Source organism: Bison bison, unplaced genomic scaffold (genome assembly GCF_000754665.1).
Source record: "Bison bison bison isolate TAMUID 2011002044 unplaced genomic scaffold, Bison_UMD1.0 scf7180017864328, whole genome shotgun sequence".
Taxonomy (NCBI): domain Eukaryota; kingdom Metazoa; phylum Chordata; class Mammalia; order Artiodactyla; family Bovidae; genus Bison; species Bison bison.
In genome coordinates, this window is record NW_011494900.1 from 186,743 (window position 1) to 214,107 (window position 27,365).

Genomic DNA, 27,365 nt, shown 5'->3' on the forward strand with positions numbered 1-27,365 from the left:
GGGCTCGGGATTCAAACTGCGGCGCCTGGGACTCGGGGATCGGCGCTGGTCGCCGCCGTGGCGTGCGGGCCCATGGAGCACCGCATCGTGGGGCCCGGGCCATACCGGGCCACCAGGCTGGTGAGTGTGTGTGCGGGGGTCTGGGCGAAGCGAGTCCCCGGCCTGCGGGCCGACCGCTGACTCTTCAGTCCTCGCTTCTCCAGAGCTAGTCCGGCCGAGTTCTGGAGGCGGGGCGTGTTTCAGCCTGTGAGGCCAAATTCTAGATGCTTAAAGGCTAGCCCGGTCGCGGGCCCAGCCTGTCGAGGGTGGGCGCGGCTTGGATCCCGTGACGGTGGCTGGGTTCTCGCCAGTGAACGGCGACTCCGGGTTTAAAGCGCCCGGAAGAGCACGACGGCACCCTCCTCCCCTTTCCTGGTCCTCCGGAACCCTACGTCCCCCGCCGGGAAAGGAAAGACCGTCAGTCCGTCATTTTCGGGCCACCCGCCGCCCGTTACGGGCAGGGCGTGTCATCCTGAGTGTCACTTGTGGTTGACACTTGAGGCTCTTTGCAACGGTACCCTAAACAGAGATGGATCTCTCTGGCCACGTTTCCGGCTCCTGATGTTTCTTTTTCTATCAGCACCCACCTAAATGAAGGGGAAGGGTGGGCCCGGACGGATGATTTGAAAGAGCCTTCACAGCTTCCCTGATGGCTCAGACGGTAAAGCGTCTGCCTGCAATGCGGGAGGCCCAGGTTCGATCCCTGGGTTGGAAAGATCCCCTGGCGAAGGAAATGGCAACCCACTCCAGTACTCTTGCCTGGAACATCCCATGGACAGAGGAGCCTGATGGGCTACAGTCCATGGGGTCTCAAAGAGTCCGACACGACTGAGCGACTTCACTTTTTTCAGACCCCAGTGGTCCAGGGTGCTGCCTTTTTTTCCTGGGAGAAGAGCGTTGTTAATCAGAGTTCTGAGGCATACTTGATTTCTTTGTGACCTGAAGCAAGTGATTATAGCAATTTCATAATGGAATAAGTGGAGATAATTTGGTCATGTCCAGGGTCGGTTTTAGACGACTTTTAATGAAAGCTTAAAGGTGATTTCGGAGGAAGAGACTGCACTCCTTGGTCTGTCACCACTTCTGGCCACAGCTAACTCGAGAATTAGGCTCATTGTTCCTTGCACCCCTAAGCAATATCCAGGAAAAGATAACAGGATGGAAGATGTTATTGCCCTCATTTATGCAAATAATCCACTTCAGACACCCATAATGATGTTTTAAAAATTTGTTAATTTTTTAATTGATGGATAATTGCTTTACAGGATTTTATTGTTTTCTGTCAAACATCGACATGAATCAGCCATAGGTATACATATGACCCATACTGATTTATTCATTTAAAAAATTCATATAAATTTAGGTTTTCCTTTGGGCTAGTCTCTAAGAGGTATGGATGCTGGTGACAGGGGACAAGTAGTGTTTTTTAAAATAGTGTTTTCTTATCAAGTTCCATTTCACAGTGCCTCTACCACTTGGACGGAGAAGGCAATGGCACCCCACTCCAGTACTCTTGCCTGGAAAATACCATGGACGGAGGACCCTGGTGGGCCGCTGTCCATGGGGTCGCTAAGAATTGGACACGAATGAGTGACTTCACTTTCACTTTTCACTTTCATGCACTGGAGAAGGAAATGGCAACCCACTCCAGTGTTCTTGCCTGGAGAATCCCAGGGACGGGGGAGCCTGGTGGGCTGCCGTCTATGGGGTCGCACAGAGTCGGACTCGACTGAAGCGACTTAGCAGCAGCAGCAGCAGCAGCTACCACTTGGAACCATCTGGGGTCAAGGCTATTGGTCGGTCCATCTTTAGGGATGAGATACAGATTGTGCTTTATCAGGGACATTCAAAAACTTGACTCTCTTTGGGACTGCCCTGGCTGTCCCGTGGTTAAGACGTTTCCGTCCAATGCAGGGGCTGTGGGTTTGATCCCTGGTCAGGGAGCTAAGAGTGCACATGCCTTAGGTGCCCCCCCATCCCCGCCCCCGCAAAAAGGAAAAAGAACAACACCCTACACCCTCCAAACAAAAAAACGTAAAGCAGAATCAACGTTGTGACAAATTCAATAAAGACTTTAAAAATGGCTCACATCAAAAAAGATCTTAAAAAACAAAAAAAGCAAAAAAGCTTACTCTCCTTTGTGGAGGGAAAGTAATATTCTCCTACTGCAGAAAGAGAAGAGGACAACAGTGGATGAGATGGTTGAATGGCATCACGGATTCAATGGACATGAACTTGGGCAAATTCCCAGAGATGGTGAGGGACAGGGAAGCCTGGTGCGCTGCAGTCCATGTGAGTTGGCGACTGAACAACTGCCAATTTATTCACTGCACAGGGGAAACAGACGCTGGATCTTGGGGTGACTTGTTCCCCTTCTTCCAGCTTTAGACTAAAAAAATAAATTACATGATAATTGAAACTTTTAAAATCTCATATTCACAGAATTGTATGAAGTAACTCTGTAGATGGAGCCTGCCTATGTGAAAGACACTCTTGATTCTGAGTCACATTAAAGTATTATCAAAAGAATTTATGAAGAAAAGTACTCTGTTCTTCAGAAGTTTCAGTTCCCAAGAAGCGATTTTCAAGTCACATTTAGCCAAGACTGATCAAGTTAAACAGGAAACTAAATTATGTGAATAATTGATGAAAACACCTCAGTTTCACCAGAATTTGCTAAGTATCAATTAGTTCTCGACTTTATTCTGTTTGAGAATCTTGAACTTAAACTCAGATTTTTGAAAACACAGAAAGTGATAGGCTTTTTTTTTTTAAGTGAGAATTCCTGATTTATTGGTGATCTCTGTAGTCATTACAGGCCCCCCCCCCCCATTGTAAAGTCTCTAAGTGTTATCAGCTTTTATCAGTTGAATCAGCTAGCCCCCTTTCTCTGCCTCGGCTCTGCTTACCTCCCTGGTTCCCAGTTTACCATTTCCATCTTCTCCCACCATCACACTCAACCCAATCTTCAGAAAAGCTTGGGAAAAACCTCGTGGTACTCAGTGAGTGGGCCTTTGCTTCCTCCTTTCACGGCTCACTATACTTTCTCAAACCATGTACAGCTCCATTTTCTAAGGTACCAAAGTCTTATCTGAAAATAACATTTTATGGACTAGGTAAATGTCTATGCCCAAAATCAAATGACAGACTCTGTAAGTCAATTCATGGTGAATATGGACGCTAATTAGCAATTTACTCATCTTCACTGAAATAACTTTCATTTTTGTAATCCATGTATTAAATAGTTCTGTAAACCTTAGTTAACAAGAAATGATGAGAAAGAAAATTGATTTTTCTGAAAACAGCATAAATCTACCAATCTATTCTTTGAACTTAATTCTGAGTTGTATCTTCTGATGTAACAGGTAAACTTTAAAAGACTTATAGGCGTCATTGACTCTGAGAGTTTGAATGGGCTCTAAAGATCCCAGTTCTCTCATTTTGTTGTTTTTGTTTAGTCGCCAAGTTGTGTCCAGCTCTTTTCGACCCCATAGACTGCAACACACTGGGCTCCCTTGTCCTTCACTGTCTCCTGGAGTTTGATGCAATATTGTTCTTTACAGCGTTGGACTTTACTTTCGCCATCAGACACATCCACAACTGAGCATCATTTCTGCTTTGGCCCAGCACTTTCATTCTTTCTGGAGCTATTAGTAATTGCTCCCTGCTCTTCCCCAGGGGGACACCTTCTGACCTGGGAGAGCTCCTCTTCTGGTGTCACATATTTTGTCTTTTTTTGTACTGTTCATGGGGTTTTTGGGGCAAGAATACTGGAGTGATTTGCCATCCCTTCCTCCAGGGGACCACGTTTTGTCAGAACTCTTCACTTTGACCTGTCTGTCTTGGATGGCCTTGCACAGCATAGCTTGTAGCTTCATTAGTAATGCAAGCCCCCTCGCCACAACAAGGCTGTGATCTGTGAAGGGGACTCTCATTTTATTTAGGCCTAAAGTGGTGAACTGACATGGTCAAGTTCACACTGCCAGTGTGTGGCAAGTACACCTATATCTAGCACTTGTTTATCTCTGAAGTCCCTGGCCAGTGCTGTATTATAACTCCACTATCATAATATTTTTGATTCTAAGAAGTAAAGAAATGGAATAATGTTCAAGAGAAAAAAATAGGAAGCACATTTCAATATTCAGAAAACTAAGATCATGGCATCCGGTCGCATCACTTCATGACAAATAGATGGGGAAACAATGAAAACAGTGAGAGACTTTATTTTCTTGGGCTCCAAAATCACTGCAGATGGTGACTGCAGCCATGAAATTAAAAGACGCTTGCTCCTTGGAAGAGAAGCTATGACCAACTTGGACAGCATATTAAAAAGCAGAGACATTACTTTGCCAACAAAGGTCTGTCTAGTCAAAGCTATGGTTTTTCTAGTAGTCATGTATGAATGTGAGAGTTGGATATAAAGAAAGCTGAGCACCGAAGAATTGATGCTTTTGAGCTGTGGTGTTGGAGAAGACTCTTGAGAGTCCCTTGGACTGCAAGGAGATCAAACCAGTCCATCCTAAAGAAAATCAGTCCTGAATATTCATTGGAAGGACTGATACTGAAACTGAAACTCTAATACTTTGACCACCTGATGCAAAGAACTGACTTATTGGAAAAGACCTTGTTGCCGGGAAGGATTGGAGAAGGCAATGGCACCCCACTCCAGTACTCTTGCTTGGAAAATCCCATGGAGGGAGGAGCCTGGTAGGCTGCAGTCCATGGGGTCGCTAAGAGTCGGACACGACTGAGCGACTTCACTTTCACTTTTCACTTTCATGCATTGGAGAAGGAAATGGCAACCCACTTCAGTATTCTTGCCTGGAGAATCCCAGGGACAGCGGAGCCTGGTTGGCTGCCGTCTATGGGGTCGCACAGAGTCAGACACTACTGAAGTGACTTAGCAGCAGCAGCAGCAGCAGCAGCTGGGAAGGATTGAAGGTGGGAGGAGAAGGGGACGACAGAGGATGAGATTGTTGGATGGCATCACTGAATTGATGGACAGGAGTTTGAGTAAGCTCTGGGAGTTGGTGATGGAGAGGGGAGCCTGGCGTGCTGCAGTCCATGGAGTCACAAAGAGCTGGACACGACTGAGTGACTGAACTGATTGACTTCAACACTCAGTGTTGTGTTTTGTAATTTGACTCGTGTTGAGAAGCGAAAAACAGTTATCAATTACATTTTATCTGTGTTATTCATCTATGTTACTGCATGAAGCAATAGTTTGTTTATTCTCATTACAGTATTCTGTTGCATGAATTTGTTTATTCTTATGTTGATGGACATTTGGGTTTTTAATTAATTAAGTAAGAATGTAATTAAGTAAGAATAGTGCTATTTTGAACAGTGTGGCTTTTGGTTAACATACTTCTGCGGAATATATATACACACTTAAGAATGGAATTTCTGGGTTATACAGTGTGCACATAATTTCTGGTTGCTTCATGTTCTGATTAGCACTTAGTATTGCCCGTCTTTTTCATTTTAGTCATTCTGTAGGCATGTATATTATTGCATTGGGGATTTATTGCATTTCACTGCTAATTCATGAGATTGAACATCTCTGCATATACTATGGTAAATTTGGAGATTCTTTTATGTGAAGTGCCTGTTTAAGTGTTTTTTTCATTTTTCTATTGAATGCCCTTTCTTGAGTTGAATTTTTCATTTTGTCTTAGAAATTCTGGTTATATGTTATCTTACTCTACAGATTGCATTTGTTTTGTGTGTGGTTTTAAGAGTTTAAAAAAGTTTAAATCTGGACCAACTTAATTTGAAGCATGGCTTATAGTGTCAAATGAAGTAGAAAAATTGATATGCAGAGGGCATAAAGATGTTTGAATCTGGCCAGGAGGAAGACATGATTGAGAATCAGAGTAGACTTAAATTGCATGAAGTTAGGAGGTGGTTTAATAAAAATAGGAAAAGGGAAAGACCAGTTAGGCGTTTGCGTGTTGAGTACCTGCCTGTGTCCTGTGCTGCACGTCCAGAGAGCATGCGTGAATAGACCCGACCTGGGCCCTTGACGCACGTGGTGCTGTGTACTCAGGGACGGTTACTGTGCTTGAGAGAGGCTAGCGATCAAAGGGAGAAGAGGAATGGACCACAGGTGCAGAGGTGACTGGGCAGCTGAGAGTATAAAGAGAAACTCGGAAGATGAGGAAAACGAGGTTACGGTGTTGGGCGAAATAAAAAGAATATGTTGAGCTCAGAGCTATCGTTGAAAGAAAAAGGAAGGACTGATTTCAGTAGGAAGGTAGGTAAAAAATAAGATGCAGAGTCTGTAAATTAATAGACTTGAAAGAGGAGCATGAAAGAAGAGAGAATGGTCCTAAGAGTAAGACTGAATTTTCGGAACTTGTAGGACTGGTGGGATGACGGGTCCTAAGGAAATGGAGTAATTATGTAGGAAGAACATCACATGTGAACATTTCATTTAATTTTGGGATGGCTGATAATGGCGTGGATATCTAGATTAAAATTTTTGTTTTTCTTTTTTAAATTTGGCTGCATCATGTGGCATGTGGAATCTTAGTTCCCTGACCAGGATCAAACCCTTGGCCCCTGTATGGGAAGCTTGCTTGTATTGGAATAGGAAAGTATTGTGCAGAATTTTTAAACATGCTTTGACACCAGGTACTATATAAAGTTACCTTAACATTTAAAGGTCGTAAATAGAAAAAAAAAAAAACAAAAAACTTCGACTGCTTCTCTTATTAAGGCAGTCTTTTAAATGGAAAAACACCATTTGTTGTCCTAAATATTTGGGATGCAGTAACCTTTTAAAAAATTCACTAAATGCTTTCCTCTGTTTTTGCCCCAAGTGGAATGAAACAGTTGAACTTTTTCGCGCCAAGATGCCATTACGGAAACATCGCTGTCGTTTCAAAAGTTATGAGCATTGCTTCACAGCGACTGAAGCTGTGGATTGGCTACACGAGCTGCTGAGGCGCAGCCAAAACTTTGGCCCCGAAGTGACCCGCAAACAAACGGTCCAACTGCTAAAAAAGTTCCTGAAGAACCATGTTATTGAAGACATCAAGGGAAAATGGGGCCAGGAAGACTTTGAGGACAACCGTCACTTGTACAGGTAATGGCATGTCACCTCTGATGGGGAGGAGCATGGGGAGCACGCATAGATCTGGTCAGTCTGATGAAATTCCTCCTGTGAGAGAACTTGCCTTGTCCCCGGGGGGGATGCTTGTATTTGTGATTTGCAGGGTGGAGAACTGCATCTGTTGCTATGAGAAAACTGATTGTGCTTGTTCTTGGCTTCATAGAGCACCCGTTAAGTAGTCTTTTGTTGCAGTGGCTTTCAGTAATGGAACCTTTTCGTGCCTTCCGTAACCTGGAAGGATGGCTATAGTAGCAGAGTGTCTCTCCTGGGGAATCTGAAAGGGTGAAACAGTAGCTCTGGCTTGCACCTTTCTGAGCAGCGTGAGGGTGTGTGTTCAGGGGGTTAGTGGCAGAGGTGTCTCGTCTTCAAGTAGAGCTCAGGCTTATCATGAAGAATTGTGCTGGAATTTCCCCATGTCTCAGATTAACTCTGCAGTGCATGGCTGCTCCCCGCCACGTTTCAGTGCTCTTCTGTGATTGCTTACTTACTATGCAATAATCTGAGGGCAAGGATGTCCCTCTGTTGACACTGCCCTTCTCATTGCACGCTAGGCTGGTTTATTCCTGGAGGTGGAAAGGGCCTGCTTGAGACTCAGGAAATGGGGGAATACTTAAAGAAGAATGAAAAGAGGAATCGTTGAGTTATCTACAGAGAGGGCTACCAGAACACCAAGAACCTGTGAGGGATTAAAGGAAGAAATGAAGATGACAAGCCCTTAATATTTGCTGTTGTTTATTCCAATAGAAGAATAAGGAATGTTCTTACAGCACTTCAGCGAGGCATTTTGGGGCCACTGGGACACCTGGCCTTGAGCAGAGAAAATGTGACTGTTTCCTACCTAAGTCATGTCTTTAGTTCCTTTGGGACTAGCTGCTGAGGAAGGCTGTGGAGCAAGTGGAGGGTGGTCAGCAGCACTCAGGCTAACACCAGACATTGGTGTATGTTTAGGATCTAACTTCCTCATGGAGTTTCATCAACAGTCTCCTCCTCTAGGCATCAGGATTGTCAGCTGGGCAATTAGTTGTCTCTCTACTTGGCAGTTATTTCTGGCTTGCTGATCCAACTTTTAATTAGAATCTTGGGTGATATTAGCCTGTTCTGAGACCATAGTGCTTATTAGTATCAGGCAGTGGAGACTCTAGCCCTGGTTCCACATGACACACTTCATTGGGAATGCTTAAGTGGTTGTTTCTCTTGGGAAGCTATAAAATTGCTTGTACCCCATCAAGAGGTAGCTCACACTTCTAGGAGGTTGTCTGGAGGAGTAACTTAGAGTGTTTTATTGTGACCTTAGATTGGGTACCATCCATTGAGTCCCATGAGGCTTTCAGAAATGCCAGGCGAGTAAAACAGGAGCCTGTTCCAGGAGCCAGCCCCCGAGTAGTGACTGTCAGAGCGTGTCTCACCTCAGTATGAAGACTTAATTGTTTGTCCTTTAAAAAATAAAGTGCACAGATAGATTACATTCACCCATGAAATAATGGGTTTTTTTACCCAGTTTCTCTTATACAATACTTGTGAGTTGTAAAGGGAGTAGTACCTCTTTCATTATCTACCACTTGAAGATGCATAGCTTTCTGTTTTTCTAGTGTTAAGTCCTGTATGTTAACAACTGGTGTTTGATGTTCTCAGATTAATTGGGGATGAAGTCTATTTAGACATTCAACGGTTTGTTAAGGGGCCCGTGCCCTGAGTTGAGAGTCAGCTCACTCAGGAGTGCAGAGGCGCCTGTTGGCATGAGGCAGCTTCCAAGACTGAGCATACAGCTCGGGATGACATACTGGCTCGCCAGCGCCCCGGGGAGGACTGGGGACAGGCTGCCCTCCCTGCTCAGTGCCCACCTGCTCCTTGAGGTCGAATAGTACCACTGCCAAACCACAATGAGAGCCCTTGAGCGACATCAGGAGCTCGAGGCATATTAGATTTGAAAAATAGGTGAAGAATCTATAAGGTAAATGCCTACAATGCTTTGTGGAGGAGGAGCCTCTGTAAATAGTGTCGAAGTCGGAATGGGCAGCTCAGAGTTCTTACTGGAAAGAAAGGAGCTAGCATTGTGGAGTGCCTGTGATGGACCAGAGCCACTGCATAGTCCTCCTTTACCTCAGCACCTGCAGATGTCTCTTATCTAATCTTAAAAATAAGGAAATTAATGAGACCAAAGGTACCAGCTTGTCCACAGTCACTCAGGTGGTAGGAAAAGAGAATTTGGACTGAGGGCTCTGCGTCTGAGGCCTGTGTTCTTGCGGTGTGCCTGACTGCCTCCATTTCCATAGCATGAGGTTGACTAGCTTGTTAACTAATTTAAGGACTGAATGAGAAAACAGAATAGTAAACAAGAAATAGTCGGTGTAGTCAACATGTGTTCATATAGTCACAGAATTCCAGGAATGTGTTAAGTACTATGTAATACATACTGAATGATCAACTGTCTTCTCAAATAGACGAGGTAGGGTGAACATAATCAGCTGAAATACTTACGTAAATGTAGGGATGGGTGGTTGCCTGGGCCTCGGTTACAGAAAGGCATAGGCAGACAAAGCAACATGAAATATAAAGACTCTTAGAGTATTTTTTGAAGACAGAAATTACACACACACACAGAATTTTATAACAGAAATGATGAGTTATGTTTTTATTTTCTACTGTATTAAATCTTATTTCTAGTTTAAAAAATGTATTTATTGTGTGATTGCATTCACATGTGTTAACTATATTTTATTTTTCAAGAATCTAAGAATAATAGGAAATAGTGAATTAATATGAGAATGTTCCTAACAATCAGAGATATTGCAGAGAAAGGTCCAGAGCTATTTACTGAACCACTTCTTTGCTGTTGGTAACACGGATGACTAGAAAGAGTGGCTAGATTTGCTACCAGTGAAGACAATTACATCATAGTCATCGGGGTCATCATAGGGTCATCATCGTCCAGCCAGACGGATGCTATCATCTGTGTCTAACCAAGTTTGTGGCCCTCAACTTCAGATTAAAAGAACCTGCACTACCTTGTATTTTTACGAGAAATTTCAGTTTATGTAGCAGTTTCTCTTTATGATCTCATTTGATCTTTGTGACAACCCTGTGAAGTAGACAGAGTGGATATTTCATCTTCAGAGAACCAGACACTTGTCTCTTTGAAGCATCTAAATAGAACACCAGGAAATTCCATGCTGATCCCTGAATCACCCATTTATGTATGTGAACAGATAGTTACGTGGGATTATTTGAACCTAATGCCAACAGCAACGCCAAAGCCAACAAAGGTGCGTCTAGTCAAAGCTATGATTTTTCCAGCAGTCATGTATGGATGTGAGAGTTGGGCCATAAACAGGGCTGAGCACTGAAGAATTGATGCTTTTGAACTGTGGTGTTGGAGAAGACTCTTGAGAGTCCCTCTGACTGCAGGGAGATCCAAGCTGTCAATCCTAAAGGATATCAGTCCTGAATATTCATTGGAAGGACTGATACTGAAGCTCCAATACTTTGGCCACCTGATGTAAAGAACTGACTCCTTAGAAAAGACCCTGATGCTGGGAAAGATTGAAGGCAGGAGGAGAAGGGGACGACAGAGAATGAGATGATTGGATGGCATCACTGACTCGATGCACGTGAGTTTGAGCAAGCTCCAGGAGATGGTGATGGACAGGGAAGTCTAGCATGCTGTAGTCCATGGGGTCAAAAAGAATCAGACACGACTGAGTGACTGAACTGAATGTAGTGGATTATATAAAAATAGAAGTGTATACTGTTTGGTTATTTGGACTATTTAATAAGAAGAGCTATTGGTCTATTTGGTTGGTCTATTTCAGATTTTTAGCGGGATAGGTCCTTGATCTGGAGCCTCTACCTGGCCCTTGCCCTGCTCTCGTTACCAGTGCTAGCTCTGGAATGCAGTTGTAACTGGATGCTCATGGTTTACAGAGAGGAATTCACTAGTTCCAGTGTAGTGTGTGCGAGCTAATGTGTTGTTTAGTTGCTAAGTTGTGTCTAACTCTTTGCGACCCCATGGTCTATAGCCCAGCAGGCTTCTCTGTCAATGGGATTTCCCAGGCAGAAATACTGGAGTGGGTTGCCATTTCCTTCAGGGGATCTGCCTGACGCAGGGATTGAACCCTCGTCTCCTGCATTGGCAGGTAGTTCTTTACCACAGAGCCACCAGAGAAGCTCTGATCTAACGTGTAGGGAACCATTTTCTTCTTCTACGTATTCCTGTTCCTTTTTTCTTCGTCCTTCTGCTTCTGTCTCTTTATATGTATCATCTCATGTTCCCAATTCTTTCCCCTTTTCTTTTTCTTCTACTTAGTTTCTCCTTTTCTTTCTGTCTTTTCTCTTATATTAGCTTTTTTATTTTTTCTGGCTTATTTCCAACATGTTTATTTTAATTTGAACCTAAAATTTGTCATGTAGATTTTGTCAGGTTTCTTGAATATAAGTTTCACAGTTCTTAATGTAAAAAACAGGAATCGTGCTCCATAGTTTGAAAACTTACCCTATAAACCCCAGTAATGAAGACTGGTATTGGTGAAGGGGTAGATGGATGCTTGGATCAGTGGAACAGAATCGAGTCCAGAAACACACTTAAGAATATGGCCAATTGACTTTTGATGAAAATATAAAAGCTCCTTTAAAGGAAGAGATCAGTCTTTTTGGCGAATGCCATTGGAAGTATTGGAAGGCAACTGTGCTCGCCACTATACCACCGGCAGTCACAACACTGGAACAATTCAACATCTGTTCATCTACATGCAAAGAAACGAAGCTCCACCTAAACCTCATTTTTTTATACAAAAATTTATTCAAAGTGAATTATAGATTTCAGTGTAAAACTATGAAAATTTTAAAAAAACAGGAGAAAATCTTTATACCCAAGAGTCAGACAAGGAGCGTTTAGACATGACATCAAACGTATGACTTATAAAAGCAAAAACATGATAAATTGGACTTCATCAAAATTAAAAACTTTTGCTGTGTGAAAGGCGCTAGTGAGACGATGAGAAGACTAGCGACTGTTGGGGAGAAAATATTTGTAAACCACAAGTAAGTGGACTAATATCAAGAATATATAAAAAATTTGCAAAACTCAACTGTGAAAAAACAACTCAAAAAATAGATTTGAAAGGACACTTCATCATTAGAGCACTAGGGAAATGCAAATTAAAACCCTGGTGAGATACCTCTATATACCTAGTAGAATGGCTAAAATAAGAATACTGATGATGCCAGAATCTAGTGAGGGTGCAGAGCAATTGGAAGTCTCATCCAGTGATGGTGGGAAGTCTAGGTTGGTTAACACTTTGAAAAACAAAGTCACTTTGGAAAACAATTTTTCAGTCTCTTTTCAAATTAAACATGTATTACTTACATATGACTCCATATTCTGCTCCAGAGCATTTACCCTAGAGAAATGAAAACTTATGTTCACACAAAAACTTGCATGTGAATGTTTATAGCTGCTCCACTGACTCAACTGTCCCTCCGTGGGTGAATGGATAAACACTGAACATCTGTATGGAATGCTGCTGTGTATATGGGGTGCAGTGAGGGGTGTGACTATACAGTCAGAGCAGGAGAGAGGTTTTTGGTGAATAATGGAAATGTTTCCTAATTGGGATGGTGGTTACACAAGTGTCTGTTGATAGAGCAGTATACACATACGCACACACAATGGAAAAAGTGATCAATTTTGCTATATGCCAATAACACGTTTAAAATACTGGAGATTTGAAAAGTTTCTATTTGTACCTCTAGTGAAAGAAATCCAAATGCTCCTGTGGTCCTGGAAAAAAGTCTTCATTGTTGCCATATGGACAGAGGAGCCTGGCGGGCTACATTCCTTGGGGTCGCTAAAGAGTCGGACTTGACACGACTTAATGACTAACCAACAGCATCTTTTGAAGTGGGGGATAAGAACTTCAAGTTAATGGACTATTGGCTCCCTCTAGTGGACACCTTTTGTTCTTATAGTAAATTTCAAAATTGTGATTGTGGTTTTGTTTTTCTTTTCTTTTTATTCATTTCCTCAAGTCTTGTGTTCTTATCATGTGATGGCTAGATAAATTTTGTACCCTTCTTATGCATCAGTTTTTTCATCTATAAAATGACAGGACTGGGACTAGTTCTTAAAACATTTATTTATTTTGGCTGTACTGGTCGCTGTTGCTGTGCACAGGCTTTCTTTGGTCGCAGTGAGTGGAGGCTACTCCAGTTTTGGTGCGTGGGATTCTCACTGCTGTGGCTTCTCTTGTTGCAGAGTGTGGACTCTCGGGTGCACAGGCTTCAGTAGTTGGCACATGGACTCCGTTGCCCCACAGCGTGTGGGATCTTCCCAGTGTGTGTGCGTGTGTGCTCAGTTGTGTCCAACTCTTTGCAGCCCCATGGACTGTAGCATGCCAGGCTCCTCTGTCCATTGGATTTCCCTCAAGAATACTAGAGTGGGTTGCCATTTCTTACTCCAGGGGATCTTCCTGATCCAGGGATTGAACCCGCATCTCCTGCATTGGCAGGCAGATTCTTTATCAACTGTGCCACCAGGGAAGGCGATCTTCCCGGACCAGGGATCAAACTGGTGTTCCTTGCATTGCAAAGCAGATTCTTAATCACGGGATCATCAGGGAAGCCCCTGAACTATATCTCTAAGGTCTTTTTCCATTCTAAACTTTCATCATTCCAAATATTGAGTACTTATCACAGGGGTTTTCCAAGGCTTAGGTGATGAAGAAGATAAGAAATAAATACAACATTCTTTTCCTCCTCAGTTTTGCAGTCTCTCTTAAGAGAGAGTATACATGTATGAAAAAGATAAGTGGTAGAACCAAGGCAGTATTGAGTTTAACCAAAAAATAAGAGGCACTGCACTTACAGTCCTTGGGTTAACATAGCTATTTTGTTTGACTAGCATTACTCCAGTACTTTTGCCTGGAAAATCCCATGGACAGAGGAGCCTTGTAGGCTGAAGTCCATGGGGTCGCTAGAGTCGGACACAACTGAGCGACTTCACTTTGACTTTTCACTTTCATGCATTGGAGAAGGAAAGGGCAACCCACTCCAGTGTTCTTGCCTGGAGAATCCCAGGGACGGGAGAGCCGGGTGGGCTGCCATCTATGGGGTCACACAGAGTCAGACACGACTGAAGCGACTTAGCAGCAGCAGCAGCAGCATTATGTTTTCAGTCATTGAAAAATTTTTTCTCATTTTTATTTTTCAATTTTGTGAAGGTAATGCATTCCTTTGTATCAAAATTTACAAAGTACAGAAGAGTATATTCGAGGAGGGCATGGTAACCCACTCCAGTATTATTGCCTGGAGAATCCCATGGACAGAATCCCATGGACAGAGGAACCTGGTGGGCTATAGTCCATGGGATCACAGAGAGTCGGATACAACTGAAGTAATTGAACACAGCACAAAGAGTATATTCAATGAAAATCTCCCTTCTACTTTGCTTCCCCAAGGTGGGGTTCAAGTCTTGAACTTGCACTGAATCTTTCTTATTTTTATTATTTATTCTAAAGTTGTGTTGGTTTTTTATTCTCTAAATTACAGTTTGACCTGGATGTTCAGTTCAGTTGCTCAGTTTTATCGACTCTTTGTGGTCTCATGGACTGCAGTATGCCATGGACAGGCTTCCCTGTCCATCACCAACTCCCAGAGCTTGCTCAAACTCAGGTCCATCGAGTCTGTGATGTCATCTAACCATCTCATCCTCTGTCATCTCCTTCTCCTCCTGCCTTCAATCTTTCCCAGCATCAGGGTCTTTTCCAATGAATCATTTCTTTTGTATCAGGTGGCCAAGGTATTGGAGCTTTAATATCAGTCCTTCCAGTGAATATTCAGGACTGATTTCCTTTAGGATTGACTGGTTTGATCTCCTTGCAGTCCAAGGGACTCTCAAGAGTCTTCTCCAACACCACAGTTCAAAAGCATCAGTTCTTCAGCACTCAGCTTTCTTTATAGTCCAACTCTCACATCCATACATGACTGCTGGAAAAACCATAGGTTTGACTAGATGGACCTTTGTTGGCAAAGTAATGTCTCCACTTTTTAATATGCTGTTTAGGTTAGTCATAGCTTTTCTTCCAAGGAGCAAGCATCTTTTAATTTCATGGCTGTGATTTTGGAGCCCAAGAAAATAAAGTCTGTCACTGTTTCCATTGTTTCTCCATCTTTTGCCATGAAGTGATGGGACCAGAAGCCATGATCTTAATTTTTTGAATGTTGAGTTTTAAGCCAGGTTTTTAACTTTCCTCTTTGACTTTTATCAAGAGGCTCTTTATTTTCTTTTCACTTTCTGCTAAAAGGGTGGTTCATCTGTGTATCTGAGGTTATTGATATTTCTCCTGGCAATCTTGATCCCAGCTTGTGGTTCATCCAGTCCAGCATTTTGCATGTTGTATTCTGCCTATAAGTTAAATAAGCAGGGTGACAATATACAGCCTTGACGTACTCCTTTCCCAATTTGGAACCAGTCCGTTGTTCCATGTCCAGTTCTAACTGTTGCTTCTTGACCTGCATACAGATTTCTCAGGAGGTAGGTAAGGTGGTCTGTTATTCCTATCTCTTAAAGAATTTTCCACACTCTGTTGTGATCAACACAGTCAAAGGCTTCGACGTAATCAATAAAGCAGAAGTAGATGTTTTTCTGGAACTCTCTTGCTTTTTCCATGATCCAGCGGATGTTGGCAATTTAATCTCTGGTTCCTCTGCCTTTTCTAAAACCAGCTTGAACATCTGAACACAGTTCACATACTGTTGCAGCCTGGCTTGGAGAATTTTGAGCATAACTTTGCTGGCGTGTGAGATGAGTACAATCGTGTGGTAGTTTGAACATTCTTTGGCATTGCCTTTCTTTGGGGTTGGAATGAAAACTGATATTTTCCAGTCCTGTGTCCACTGCTGAGTTTTTCAGATTTTTTGGTGTATTGAGTGCAGCACTTTCACAGCATCATCTTTTAGGACTTGAAATAACTCAACTGGAATTCTATCACCTCCACTAGCTTTGTTTGTAGTGATGTTTCCTAAAGCGCACTTGACTTCCCATTCCAGGATGTCTGGCTGTAGGTGAGTGATCACACCATCATGGTTATCTGGGTCATGAAGATCTTTTATGTATAGTTCTTTCTGTGTATCACCTTTTTAAAATATCTTCTGCTTCTTTTAGGTCCATACCATTTCTGTCCTTTATTGTGCCCATCTTTGCATGAAATGTTCCTTTGGTATCTCTAATTTTCTTGAGATCTTTAGTCTTTCTCATTTTGTTGTTTCCATTTCTTTGCACTGATCATTGAGGAAGGCTTTCTTATCTCTCCTTGCTATTCTCTGCAACTCTGCATTCAAATGAGTGTATCTTTCCTTTTCTCCTTTGCCTTTAGCTTCTCTTCTTTTCTTTGTAAAGCCTCCTCAGACAACCATTTTGGCTTTTTGCATTTCTTTTTCTTGGGGATGGTCTTGATCCCTGCCTCCTGTACAGTGTCATAAACCTCTGTCCATAGTTCTTCAGGCACTCTGTATATTAGATCTAATCTCTTGAATCTATTTGTCACTTCCACTGTATAATTGTAAGGGATTTGATTTAGGTCATACGTGAATGGTCTAGTGGTTTTCTCTACTTTCTTCAAGTCTGAATTTGGCATTAAGGAGTTCATGATCTGAGCCACAGTCAGCTCCCAGTCTTGTTTTTGCTGACTGTATAGACCTTCTCCATCTTTGGTTGCAAAGAATGTAATCAACCTGACCATCTGGTGATGTCCATGTGTAGAGTCTTCTCTTGTGTTGTTGGAAGAGGGTGTTTGCTGTGCCCAGCATGTTCTCTTGGCAAAAATCCTTTGCCCTGCTTCATTTTGTACTCCAAGGCCAAATTTGCCTGTTACTCCATGTATCTCTTGACTTCCTACTTTTGCATTCCATTCCCCTGTGATGTAAAGGACATCTTTTTTGGGTGTTAGTTCTAGAAGGTCTTGTCGGTCCTCTTAGAACCATTCAGTTTCAGCTTCTTCGGCATTACTGGTCGGGGCATAGACTTGGATTCCCGTGATATTGAAAGATTTGCCTTGGAAACGAACAGAGATCATTTTGTTGTTTTTGATATTGCACCCAAGTACTGTATTTCGGACTCTTTTGTTGACTATGAGGGCTACTCCATTTCTTCTAAGGCATTCTTGCCCACAGTAGTAGATATAATGGTCATCTGAATTAAATTCGCCCATTCCAGTCCAGTTTAGTTCACTGATTCCTAAACTGTCAGTATTCACTCTTGCCATCTCCTGTTTGACTAGTGCTAATTTACCTTGTTTCATGGACCTAACATTCCAGGCTCCTATGCAGTATTGCTCTTTGCGTTGGACTTTGCCTCCATCATCAGTCACGTCCGCAACTGGGTGTTGTTTTTGCTCTGGCTCTGCCTCTTCATTCCTTCTGGAGTCATTTCTCCACTCTTCTCCAGTAGCATGTTGGGCACCTACCTGTGATCTGTCAGTATCATGTCTTTAGCCTTTTCATACTGTTCATGGGGTTCTCAAGGCAAGAATACTGAAGTGGTTTGCCATTCCCTTCTCCAGTGGACCACATTCTGTCAGATCTCTCCACTATGACCTGTCCGTCTTGGGTCGCCCTACATGGCATGGCTCATAGTTTCATTGAGTTAGACAAGGCATATTCAGTGAAAATCTCCCTTCTACTTTGCATCCCCAAGGTGGGGTTCAAGCCTTGAACTTGCATTGAATCTTTCTTATTTTTATTATTCTGAAGTTGTGTTGGCTTTTTATACCCTAAATTCCAGTTTGACTTGGATGAGAAGAAGTTAAATAACTTTCAAATGCACAACAGCAGTAGAGGAGGAATAGCAGATTAGAAAATACTTTATTGTTTCTTTTTTCCATATAAAAGCTTTAGCAAAAAAATATAGAAAAGTCACAATGTTAACAGTAGCTATTTCTGGATAGAGGGTTTAAAGACAGCACAAATTATTTTCTTTCTTCTTTATATTACTCATAGAATGTATATTGCTTTTATTTTCAGTTTTTTAAATCATAGCAGTAAAACAGGGATAAATCCTATTGTGTGAAAGTTTACAATGACAGTTGTTGAGTCGCTAAGTCATGCCAGAGTTTTCAACCCCATGGACCCCAGAATGCCAGGCCTCCCTGTCCTTCATCTCCCGGAGCTTGCTCAATCTCATGTCCATTGAGTTGATGATGTCATTCACCCATCTCTTCCTCTATCACCACCTTCTCCTCCTGCCCTCAGTCTTTCCCAGCATCAGGGACAGAATGAGTTCTTTTAGGCACCCCTGCTCCACACCATTATCCCACTTGCTTCTGTGGACTAAGAAAGCCTCCTGCCATTGTCAGTAAACAGAGGATGTTGCAGCCATTGAGACTCAGGGTGAGAAAGCAGAGGATGCTGGTCCCAGGTAGCTGAGGTGCATATCAGAGGAGTGAGTTCCATAAGCCCAGTTCTTGCATCTTCCCGTATACATAAAAGTGCTAAGTTCATTAACTTGAGATATGTGATTCTCTTTAATTGACAGTAATCTTTCATTATTCCCACTATCTGGACTTTGTCACAAAACTCCTATATCTTGGCTCTCCCCTAACCTCTTTGGAGCAGTCTCTCAGAGTAGTCTCTGAGAGTTATGGTTTCAGTTGACAAGAGTAAAAATTCATCCAGAAGAGAAAAGGCACAAAAGTAGGCAAAAAATCTTTGGCGGGACTTTTTGCTTTATCAGAAACTAAAATGCCATGGGGCTAAACAGTGTGATAATAGACCTGGAATAAATAAATATGGAACTGAATAGAGAAAAAGACAAACTCTCCACCCAGTTGCCTTTCCCACAGGCATCTAATATTATTAGCTTCTAACACAGGGTCTTAACATTTGTGATACTGCAGGTCTTTAGAATAGAAAATCCTCCCCCACCCTCCCAGTTGCCACCTTTCCCATCACTTCTCTACATCCTACCAGATTGTATCATGGTTTTGTTGTCTGCCTGGTCAGCGCAGGAAGAGTTTGTGAGCCAGTCAATGTGGATGGAAGTTGTGCAGCCTCCTGGAATAGTAGGTGGAGGACATCTGTCTGGGTCCTGAGAATGGGGTAGGGTCTGGATGATGAGACGGGAAAGGGAGGGGGCGGGAATTACAGGAGACAGGGATGGTAGGACCTCCGCTCTCAGTCAGGTATGCCTAAGGCAGCTTTACTGGGAGAAGAGGGAGGAAGGAGTTTTATTAATAGGAAGTCATAGGGCTAAATTTGGTGATGTTTCTTAAACACCTGGCTGTGGCGTTGATGTTTATGTAAAAGGAAAAAGCAGCCAAGGCCCATGCTTTGAGTAGAAATGAAGTCTGTGTTCTAGAATAGAGTTAATTGAATAGTAGTAATAGAATAGTTAAGGCAGAGAAACTGGTGAGGTTTTCAGGTAACTGCGGTGGGGGAGGGTGTTGCCCAGATGAGAATGTCAGCCATGGGGTTGAAAAGGAAGGACGGACCCTTATTTTATAGCCAAATTCCAAGCGAGCCCCTAACTGTTCTGTAGACCTTCAGGCTTGCTTGAAGTCTGATACTTTTTAAACGTGTTATCCGTTAGTCTGAAATTGTTGTTTTCATTTAGAATTTTTGTGAATACTTAGCATTTTCTTTTACTGATGACTGGAATGTAACAAAAGTCTTTTTCAAGGCAACTGTCAATCCATCATACCTTGTAGTTCCTCAAACACCTACAGTGTTCAGTGGGGGGTCTGAGTCTTTGGAATGGCTTTGTTCCTCTTTCCTGTCTCAAGAGCTCTGGGGCCTCAGGTACTGGATGAGCGTCTCAGGGTGTCTGTCCCCGTGCCTCCCGCATGGGTCAAGAATGAACGTCCAGATTGTGGTGTCATAGTTGGGGAGTAATGATGGGAAAATATGCAATAGGCATTTGACTTTTTTTTGCTGCCACACATTCTAAACTTTTTTTTTGCAGGAGAACTTGTTTGTGGGAGCTTTGGTGGGAGACAGGCCCCGCCCCTCCTTCCTGACCCTAGTGGAAGCCTAGGTGGGTGAGACGCTCTCTCCCAGCCCCTAAGCGGTTGGCGTGCAGGCATGCCACCTGCCCTTGGCAGTTGGTGTGTTTTTCTTCGGATTTTAGACATCTTAGAATTTCTTGAGATGGCAGTGGTGGCTTGCGGGAGCAAGGACAAGTCACCGTGGTGCTAGTGGTGTCTTTCACACTCACCTGTCACTTGTGGTTCCTACTGTGTGTGCTGGGGGACTTCCTTTTCTCTTCCTTGTCCTAGCTTTTTAAATTAAAAAAATTTTCTGATCCCAGTTTTCCAGACTCAGACTGATAAACAAGCAGCACCTATGGAAGTGACAAAACTGGGGCAGCTTTCTGGGCCTAGGAAATAGCTCCATACTTTCTGTGTGCCTCAGAGCCAAGCACTGGATCAGATTGGCCCGAAGCCACCAGAGACTTGGGCACAGAGCTCGGGATCCCTGCAGCACTGTTGCAGAGTCTACTAAGAATAATGGTTACGCGTGGCCCGAGGGCTGAAAGTTCTATATCAGTCAGGCTTAGTCTGAGGTTACATTATCATTGCTATCTTTGGATGTAAAAGATGCCAGTAGATGTGTTACGCAGAAGGTTGAACTGGGTTGTCCTAACTCACAAAAGGCAACTCCTGGTAACTGATAAACTTTTGTTTTGTAGTGTCCTTTTTTAGGCTTTTGGTGATTAACTCATGCAAATTTTAAATTTGTGATTTATTTTTCGATCTTGGGCCTTCATTTTTGGTCATAGCTACATGTTCCCTGTCAGGTTACTTTATTATCCCTTCCCTTGATATTTGTTTTATCTACTTGGTCTTCTTGGATTTGCTCTTGAAATTTTTTCTTTTTAAATCCTTGACCAGATTTCTTTTCTATGAATTTATGATGCCTGGTTATTATCATTAATAGGGAATGATGTGTCATTAGTAGGGAATGGAGCAGTGGAATCTAGAAAAATCAAAGGTGCTCAACTCACTGAATGCTCCCATTTCAGATGGGGAGAAAGCTCTTTTCAGTCAGAGAAGGTAGATTGAATAGTAGATTGAGTAGCAGTTCTCAATACAGTTGACCTTGAGACAAAATAGAGTTGACCCTTGAACAACGTAGGGGTTAGGCGTGCAGACCTCCTGCACAGTCCAAAATCTGAGTCTAACTTTTGATTCCCCCCACCACCCGTTCCCCCCAAATTTAAGTACTGAGAGCCTACTGTTGACTGGAAGCCTTATTGATGATAATTAACTGTCAGTTAACACATATGTTGTATGTTATATATCATACTCTGTATTCTTACAACGAAATAAGTTAAACAAAACAAAATGGTAAGAAAATCTTAAGGAAGAAAAAATGCATTTATAGTATTAAACTATATTTATAGGTTATATTCATTCTTTTTTTTAAAGACTCTACGTGTACATGAAAACAAACAGTATTTGTCTTTCTCTGACTTATTTTGCTAAGCATAATAAATACCCTCCAGATCCAACCATGCTGTTGCAGATGGCAAAATTTAATTTTTAACAACTGGATAATATTCCACTGTGTGTGTGTGTGTGTATACACAACATATCTTTTTTATCCGTTCATCTGTTGATGGACACTTAGGTTGCTTCCATGTCTTGTCTGTTGTAAATGACGCTGCTATGAGATAGATGGTTGGATGGCATCACTGACTCAATGGACATGAGTTTGAGCAAACTCCTGGAAATGGTGAAGGACAGGGAAGCCTGGAGTGCTGCAGTTCATGAGATTGCAAAGCGCTGGACAGGACTGAGCAACATTGTGAACACTGGGGTGCACGTGTCTTCCTTTTTAAAATATTTATTTGGCTGCCTTGGGTCTTAGTTGCTGCATGTGGGGTTTTTGTTGTGTCATGCAGCATCTTCTGTTTGTGGCACATAGGCTTTCTAGTTGTGGTGCTCGGGCTTCATTGCTCCATGGCTTGTGGGATCGTAGTTCTCTGACCAGGGATCAAGCCCATATCCCCTGCACTGCAAAGTGGATTCTTAACCACTAGACCACCAGGGAAGGCCCCATATGTCGTCTTGAATTGGTGTTTTTATTTTCTTCAGAGATATGCCCAGGAGTGGAATTACGAGGTCATTTGGTAGTTCTATTTTTAGTTTTTGAGGACATTCCATACTGTTTTCTGTAGTGGCTATACCACTTTACATTCCCACCAGTAGTGGGTAGGGTTCCCTTTTCTCCACATCCTCAGTAACATTTATGTTTATGTTTATAATTTTGTATTGTATTTATAGCACTTATATTTGTTGCCTTCTTGACAGTAGCCACTTTGACAGGTGTGAGATGATAATCTGGCTGTGGTTTTGATTTGCATCACCCTAATGACTGGCAGAGTTGAACATCTTCTCATGTGCCTGTTGTTTATAAAACTCCTAGAAGAAACCACAGACAGTACACTCTTTGACATGTCTTAGCAATAGTTTGTTTTTTTTTTCAATCTGTCTCCTGAGGCAAGGAAAACACAATAAAAAATAAACAAATAAGACCTAATTAAACTTGAAAGCTTTTGTCCAGCAAAGGAAACCATTGATAAAATGAAGACATCCTACTGAATGAGAGAAAATATTTGCAAATAATATGTATGACAAAGGGTTGATACTCCAACTATATAAACAATTCATACAACTCAATATCAAAAAAACAACCTGTTTAAAAAATAGGCAGAAGACCTGACTAGCCATTTTTCCAAAGAAGATATACTTATGGCCTGTATTTATTGATACTGTTAATTGACTCTGTTTATAGGATGAATTGTCTGTCAGCACCGCAATCAATATTGTCTTATATGATAAAAACACTGTAGATGTTATCTATATCACTAACAATAGACATTAAAAATGAAGAGATAATATGAAAAATAAATTAATATTTATTTACAGGTATAACAGTTCAAACTGACTCATTGTGACCTCATGGACTATAGCCTGCCAGGCTCCTCTGTCCATAGGATTTTCCAGGCAAGAATACTGGAGTGGGTTGCCATTCCCTTTTCCAGGGGATCTTCCCAACCCAGGGAAGATCTGAGCTACAAGTGCTTCACTAAAAAATCCGCCTGCAATGTGGAGACCTGGGTTTGATCCCTAGGTTGGGAAGATCCCCTGGATAAGGGAACAGCTACCCACTCTAGTATTCTTGCCTGGAGAATTCCATGGACAGAGGAGCCTGGCGGGCTACAGTCCATGAACATGACTGAGCGACTTTCACTTCACTATGATGACTCATGCATTGATAACAAAGAAGTAACAGTATGATTGCTCCACAATAGCCTACCCTATACACTAATGAATGAATTCTTACAGAATTTTTATGGTGTATAGTATTAAGGTTATATTCGTAATACAGTATTAGAAACACTTATATTTAAGAAAAAAAAGCTGGTTACCTGTGATGATAGACTGATATTTTCTCCAGATAGAAGAGAGAGAGAGATACCGCATACTACATGATAATATAATTCTTTGAAAGCAAAGTAATGAAATAGTTTATTATTAGTTTTATATTAAATATTTATTTATTTACATTATTAGTTTTATATTAATAATATAAAATAATATAAATATATTGTGTTTATATAATATAAATATAAACGAATATTATATAAATATATATTTATATAATGTAAATATAAATAATATAAAACAATATAATAATATAAAATAGCTATTATTAATATTGATTGTTTACATTATTAGTTATATATTAAATATCACTCATCTTATGCCTGTCTAAGGATAGGCTGTCCACTTCAGTACACGTCTTACACAAGATGTTCACAGTGAGTATTTAGGTGACGATGATAATGATGTGTCACTAGATTTTCACATGGAGATAAGCTTATTAGCTGTACAGTATAATGATTATTTACTGTTCATTAAGTAGAAGTAGATCATCATAAAGGCCTTCATCCCGTCTTCACAATGGGTAGGCTGGAGAGGAGGCGGGGGCGGGGGTTGGTCTTGCTGTCTCGGGGTGGCAGAGGTGGGAGAGGAGAGGAGGTGGTGGGAAGGGAGGCAGGAGAGGCAGGTTCACTTGGTGAACTTTACAGAATGTATCATAATTTCTGACTTCTTTTTTTGCCTTTTCATTTGTCTAAAAATGTTTCTGTATCGAATCAATCGTTCTACCATTTGTTTTAGTTTCAGTGCCTGTATCCTAGGTGGATCTATCTGTGTAGTAAAAGAAGTCAGAAGCAGTCTTGAGTAACTGAAATCCTTTGGCACTGCTTCTTCTATATCTTCGTCCTTATCATCTGGCACAGGTTAGGAAGCATCTTTCTCCATCAAGTTGTCTTCTGTTAATTCTTCTAGTGTGACATCTGTTAGCTCTTGAATTTCTCCAAGATCCATGTCTTGAACCCCTCGCCCTCCACCTTTTTTTCATATCCACAATAGCTTTCATGATTTCCTTGATTGGCTCTGTTGTAAATACTGTGAAGTCATGCACAACATCTAGACATATTTTCTCTTTAGCAGGAACTTACTGTTTCAGATTTGAGAGCTTTCAGAGCTTTTACCATAACAACAATGGTATCAGTGGTGTAATCTTTCCAGACTTTCCTGACTTTCTGTCAGGGTTCTTTTCCATAGTGTGACAATCCTTTCTATAGAATATCTTGTGTAAATTAGCCGTAAAGGCCTTATGACCCCCTGATATACAGGCTGAATTAGAGATGTATTTGAGGGTAAGTAGATCACTTTGACATCTTCAGTGTTGAACTCATGGGGTTCTGGGTGGCCAGGGGGCCTTGGCCTTGTCCAGTATCAAAAGAACTTTAAAAGGCAGTCCCTTACTGGCAAAATATTTCCAGGGACAAAGCACCAATGGAACTGGTCCAGAAAAGGGGTTCTTGTTGACCAGGCCTTCTTGTAAAACTAGAAGACTGGCAACTGATGTTTAGTTTTCCCTTCAAGGCTCAGAGGTTAGCAGCTTTATAGTCAAGGGCAATCCGGATTGTAAACTCTACCATGTTTGCACACAACAGCCTGACCAACAGCCTGACCCTCTCTGCCTTAAATCCTGGTGCTCCCGTCTCTTCCTTATTAATAAATGCCCTTTGTAGCATTCCTCACCCCCTCAACCCCAAGTAATATAGACTCTTCCATCTGTATTAAAAACCTGTTAAGGCACATATCTGAGTTTCTCCTCAGTGATCTTCTTAATGGTGTTGGGGAATTCACCTGCTGCTTCTTGCTCAGCAGAAGCTGCTTGTCCTGTTATCTCTGCATTGTTGTTAAGCCAGACTTTTTCCTGAAATTACCAAACCATTCTTTGCTGGCCTTAAATTCTCCGATTTTAGATCCTTCACCTTTCTTTCTTTTGCTTTAAGTTGTCCAAACAATGATTTTGCTTTTTCTCAAATCATATTAGAGTCTATACATCTTTCTTATAGCAATCCTGCACCTACATAAAAGCTACATTTTATATATTAAAAAAAAAAAAAGGTATTCCTCAAAAAGTGCGAGGTTTTTGCACCTGCTGGCTTCTTAGTGTCAGCAGCAGCTTCACTAATTTCTCCCCCCACCCCCCCTTTTTTTTTTCTTAAAGCAATGATCCTTACACTGGATTCATTTGTCTTGAGCAACCACACTTTTAGACCTCAATCTCTGTGGTACATATCAAGTAGTTCAGCTGTTTCTTGTCATACCATGACTTTTCTCTGCTTTTTAGGCAGCACTTCCAGCATCACTGGCGGCATTTTGTATGGGTCCCATGGTGTTACGCAAGGTTTATGGCACCAGGCATGATTAAAAAATACATGAGAACTGTGAAAGATCGCTTTTTACTTTGAAACACAATTTATTGGAGATATGAGCTGCTCATGTGGAGGTGGTGAGTCACAGAGCATTGTAAGCAGATACTGGGAGCATGATCTCCCTGTAATGGCAACAGGATGTGACTGCGGATTGCTACAGTAGTACAGTGTGTACACAGTTTTATGTAGTTTTAATATCGCATTTTTATGTTGGTTAGATTTTTCTCAACTGCAAATAGTACCATGTACAGTCTCTGAGTTTGTTTGTAAATTTTGATAAATTTTAGCTTTTTATAGTAGATTTGTGTTTATTTTACAGTGGTAAATGATAAAATAGACTAGTCTCTACATATGGTTTATGCATTTTTCCTCTTAATTTTTCCTCTTAATTTTTTTGATAGTTCTAGGCTATATGGTTCATCTGTGAGTTTTTTCAAATTGTTGCAAATCTCCAAAAAATTCCCACTATGTTTATTGAAAACAATCTCCTTGCAAGTGGACCCACACACTTGAAACCTGTGTTGTTCAAGTGATAGAGATCATATGGGCATCAATCAGTTCTTCTCAGTTAATCCTAAAACTAGCTTTCTGAGAAGAGTGGGAATTTGCCTCGACGCACAGGTTGTTCATTGTGCGTGTGTACTCAGTAGTGTCTGACTCTGCCACCCCATGCGATGCCTCCAGGCTTCTATGTCCCTGAGATTTTTCAAGCAAGAATATTGGAGTGGGTTGCCATTTCCTTCACCAGGGGATTTTCAGACCCAGGGACCGAACCCAAGTCTTCTGTGTCTCCTGCCTTGGCAGGTAGATTCTTTACCACTGAGTCACCTGGGAAGCCTGTAGGTTATAAGACTAGGTTTACAGAAGTCATGGAAACATGCCTGATACGCAGCACGCGCTTAGATTGTTTGAATTGATTTGAAGGTATCACACAGAAAGGAGTGCACATTAATAGAAGATTCTGTAGGTTCAGGTCCTCCAAGAAGAGAAGGATTCACCGGGAAGGCAGTGGATACACAGGCATCATAATGCCAGGGTTGGGGGGAAGCACCTGGGAAAGATAAAAGAAAGGAAAGAGGAGTTAAGGAACGAGGGCCAAGCCCACAGGGAACAGTTCTGAAAAGGTCTCAGTCTCGGCCCGGCTGATGTGAAGGGAAGTCCTTGGGCAAGCGTTACCTGCTGGGGGAGTCTTGTGTCTTCTGGTGGGACTGACCTGGCTCCAGTACCCGCACTGAGCTCACTGATGTGTTAGAAGCATCCTGGGGGAAGCCTGAAAGGTGCAACAGCTAGAGGCTGGAGGCTGTCCTAGAGGCTGCTGCTCTTGAAGAGGGGTGTGAGCCGTGCTTCTCTGAGTCGGGGCACCATCCTTTCTTGTGCCGCACAGATTGGCTCTTGGGCGCCTTTTTTTTTTTTTTTTTT

General features: G+C 42.0%; 1 protein-coding gene across 1 annotated transcript in view; it reads left to right on the top strand.

Moving 5' to 3' along the window:
• The first annotated feature begins 30 nt into the window (after positions 1–30).
• Positions 31–27,365, top strand: part of DEPDC1B (DEP domain containing 1B) — a 92,634-nt gene continuing 65,299 nt past the window's right edge. Inside the window, exons 1-2 of the mRNA XM_010853469.1 lie at positions 31–120; positions 6,864–7,129. Coding sequence (XP_010851771.1) covers positions 73–120; positions 6,864–7,129 — 314 coding nt within the window. The 5' untranslated portion in view covers positions 31–72. The remainder of the gene's footprint in view (positions 121–6,863; positions 7,130–27,365) is intronic.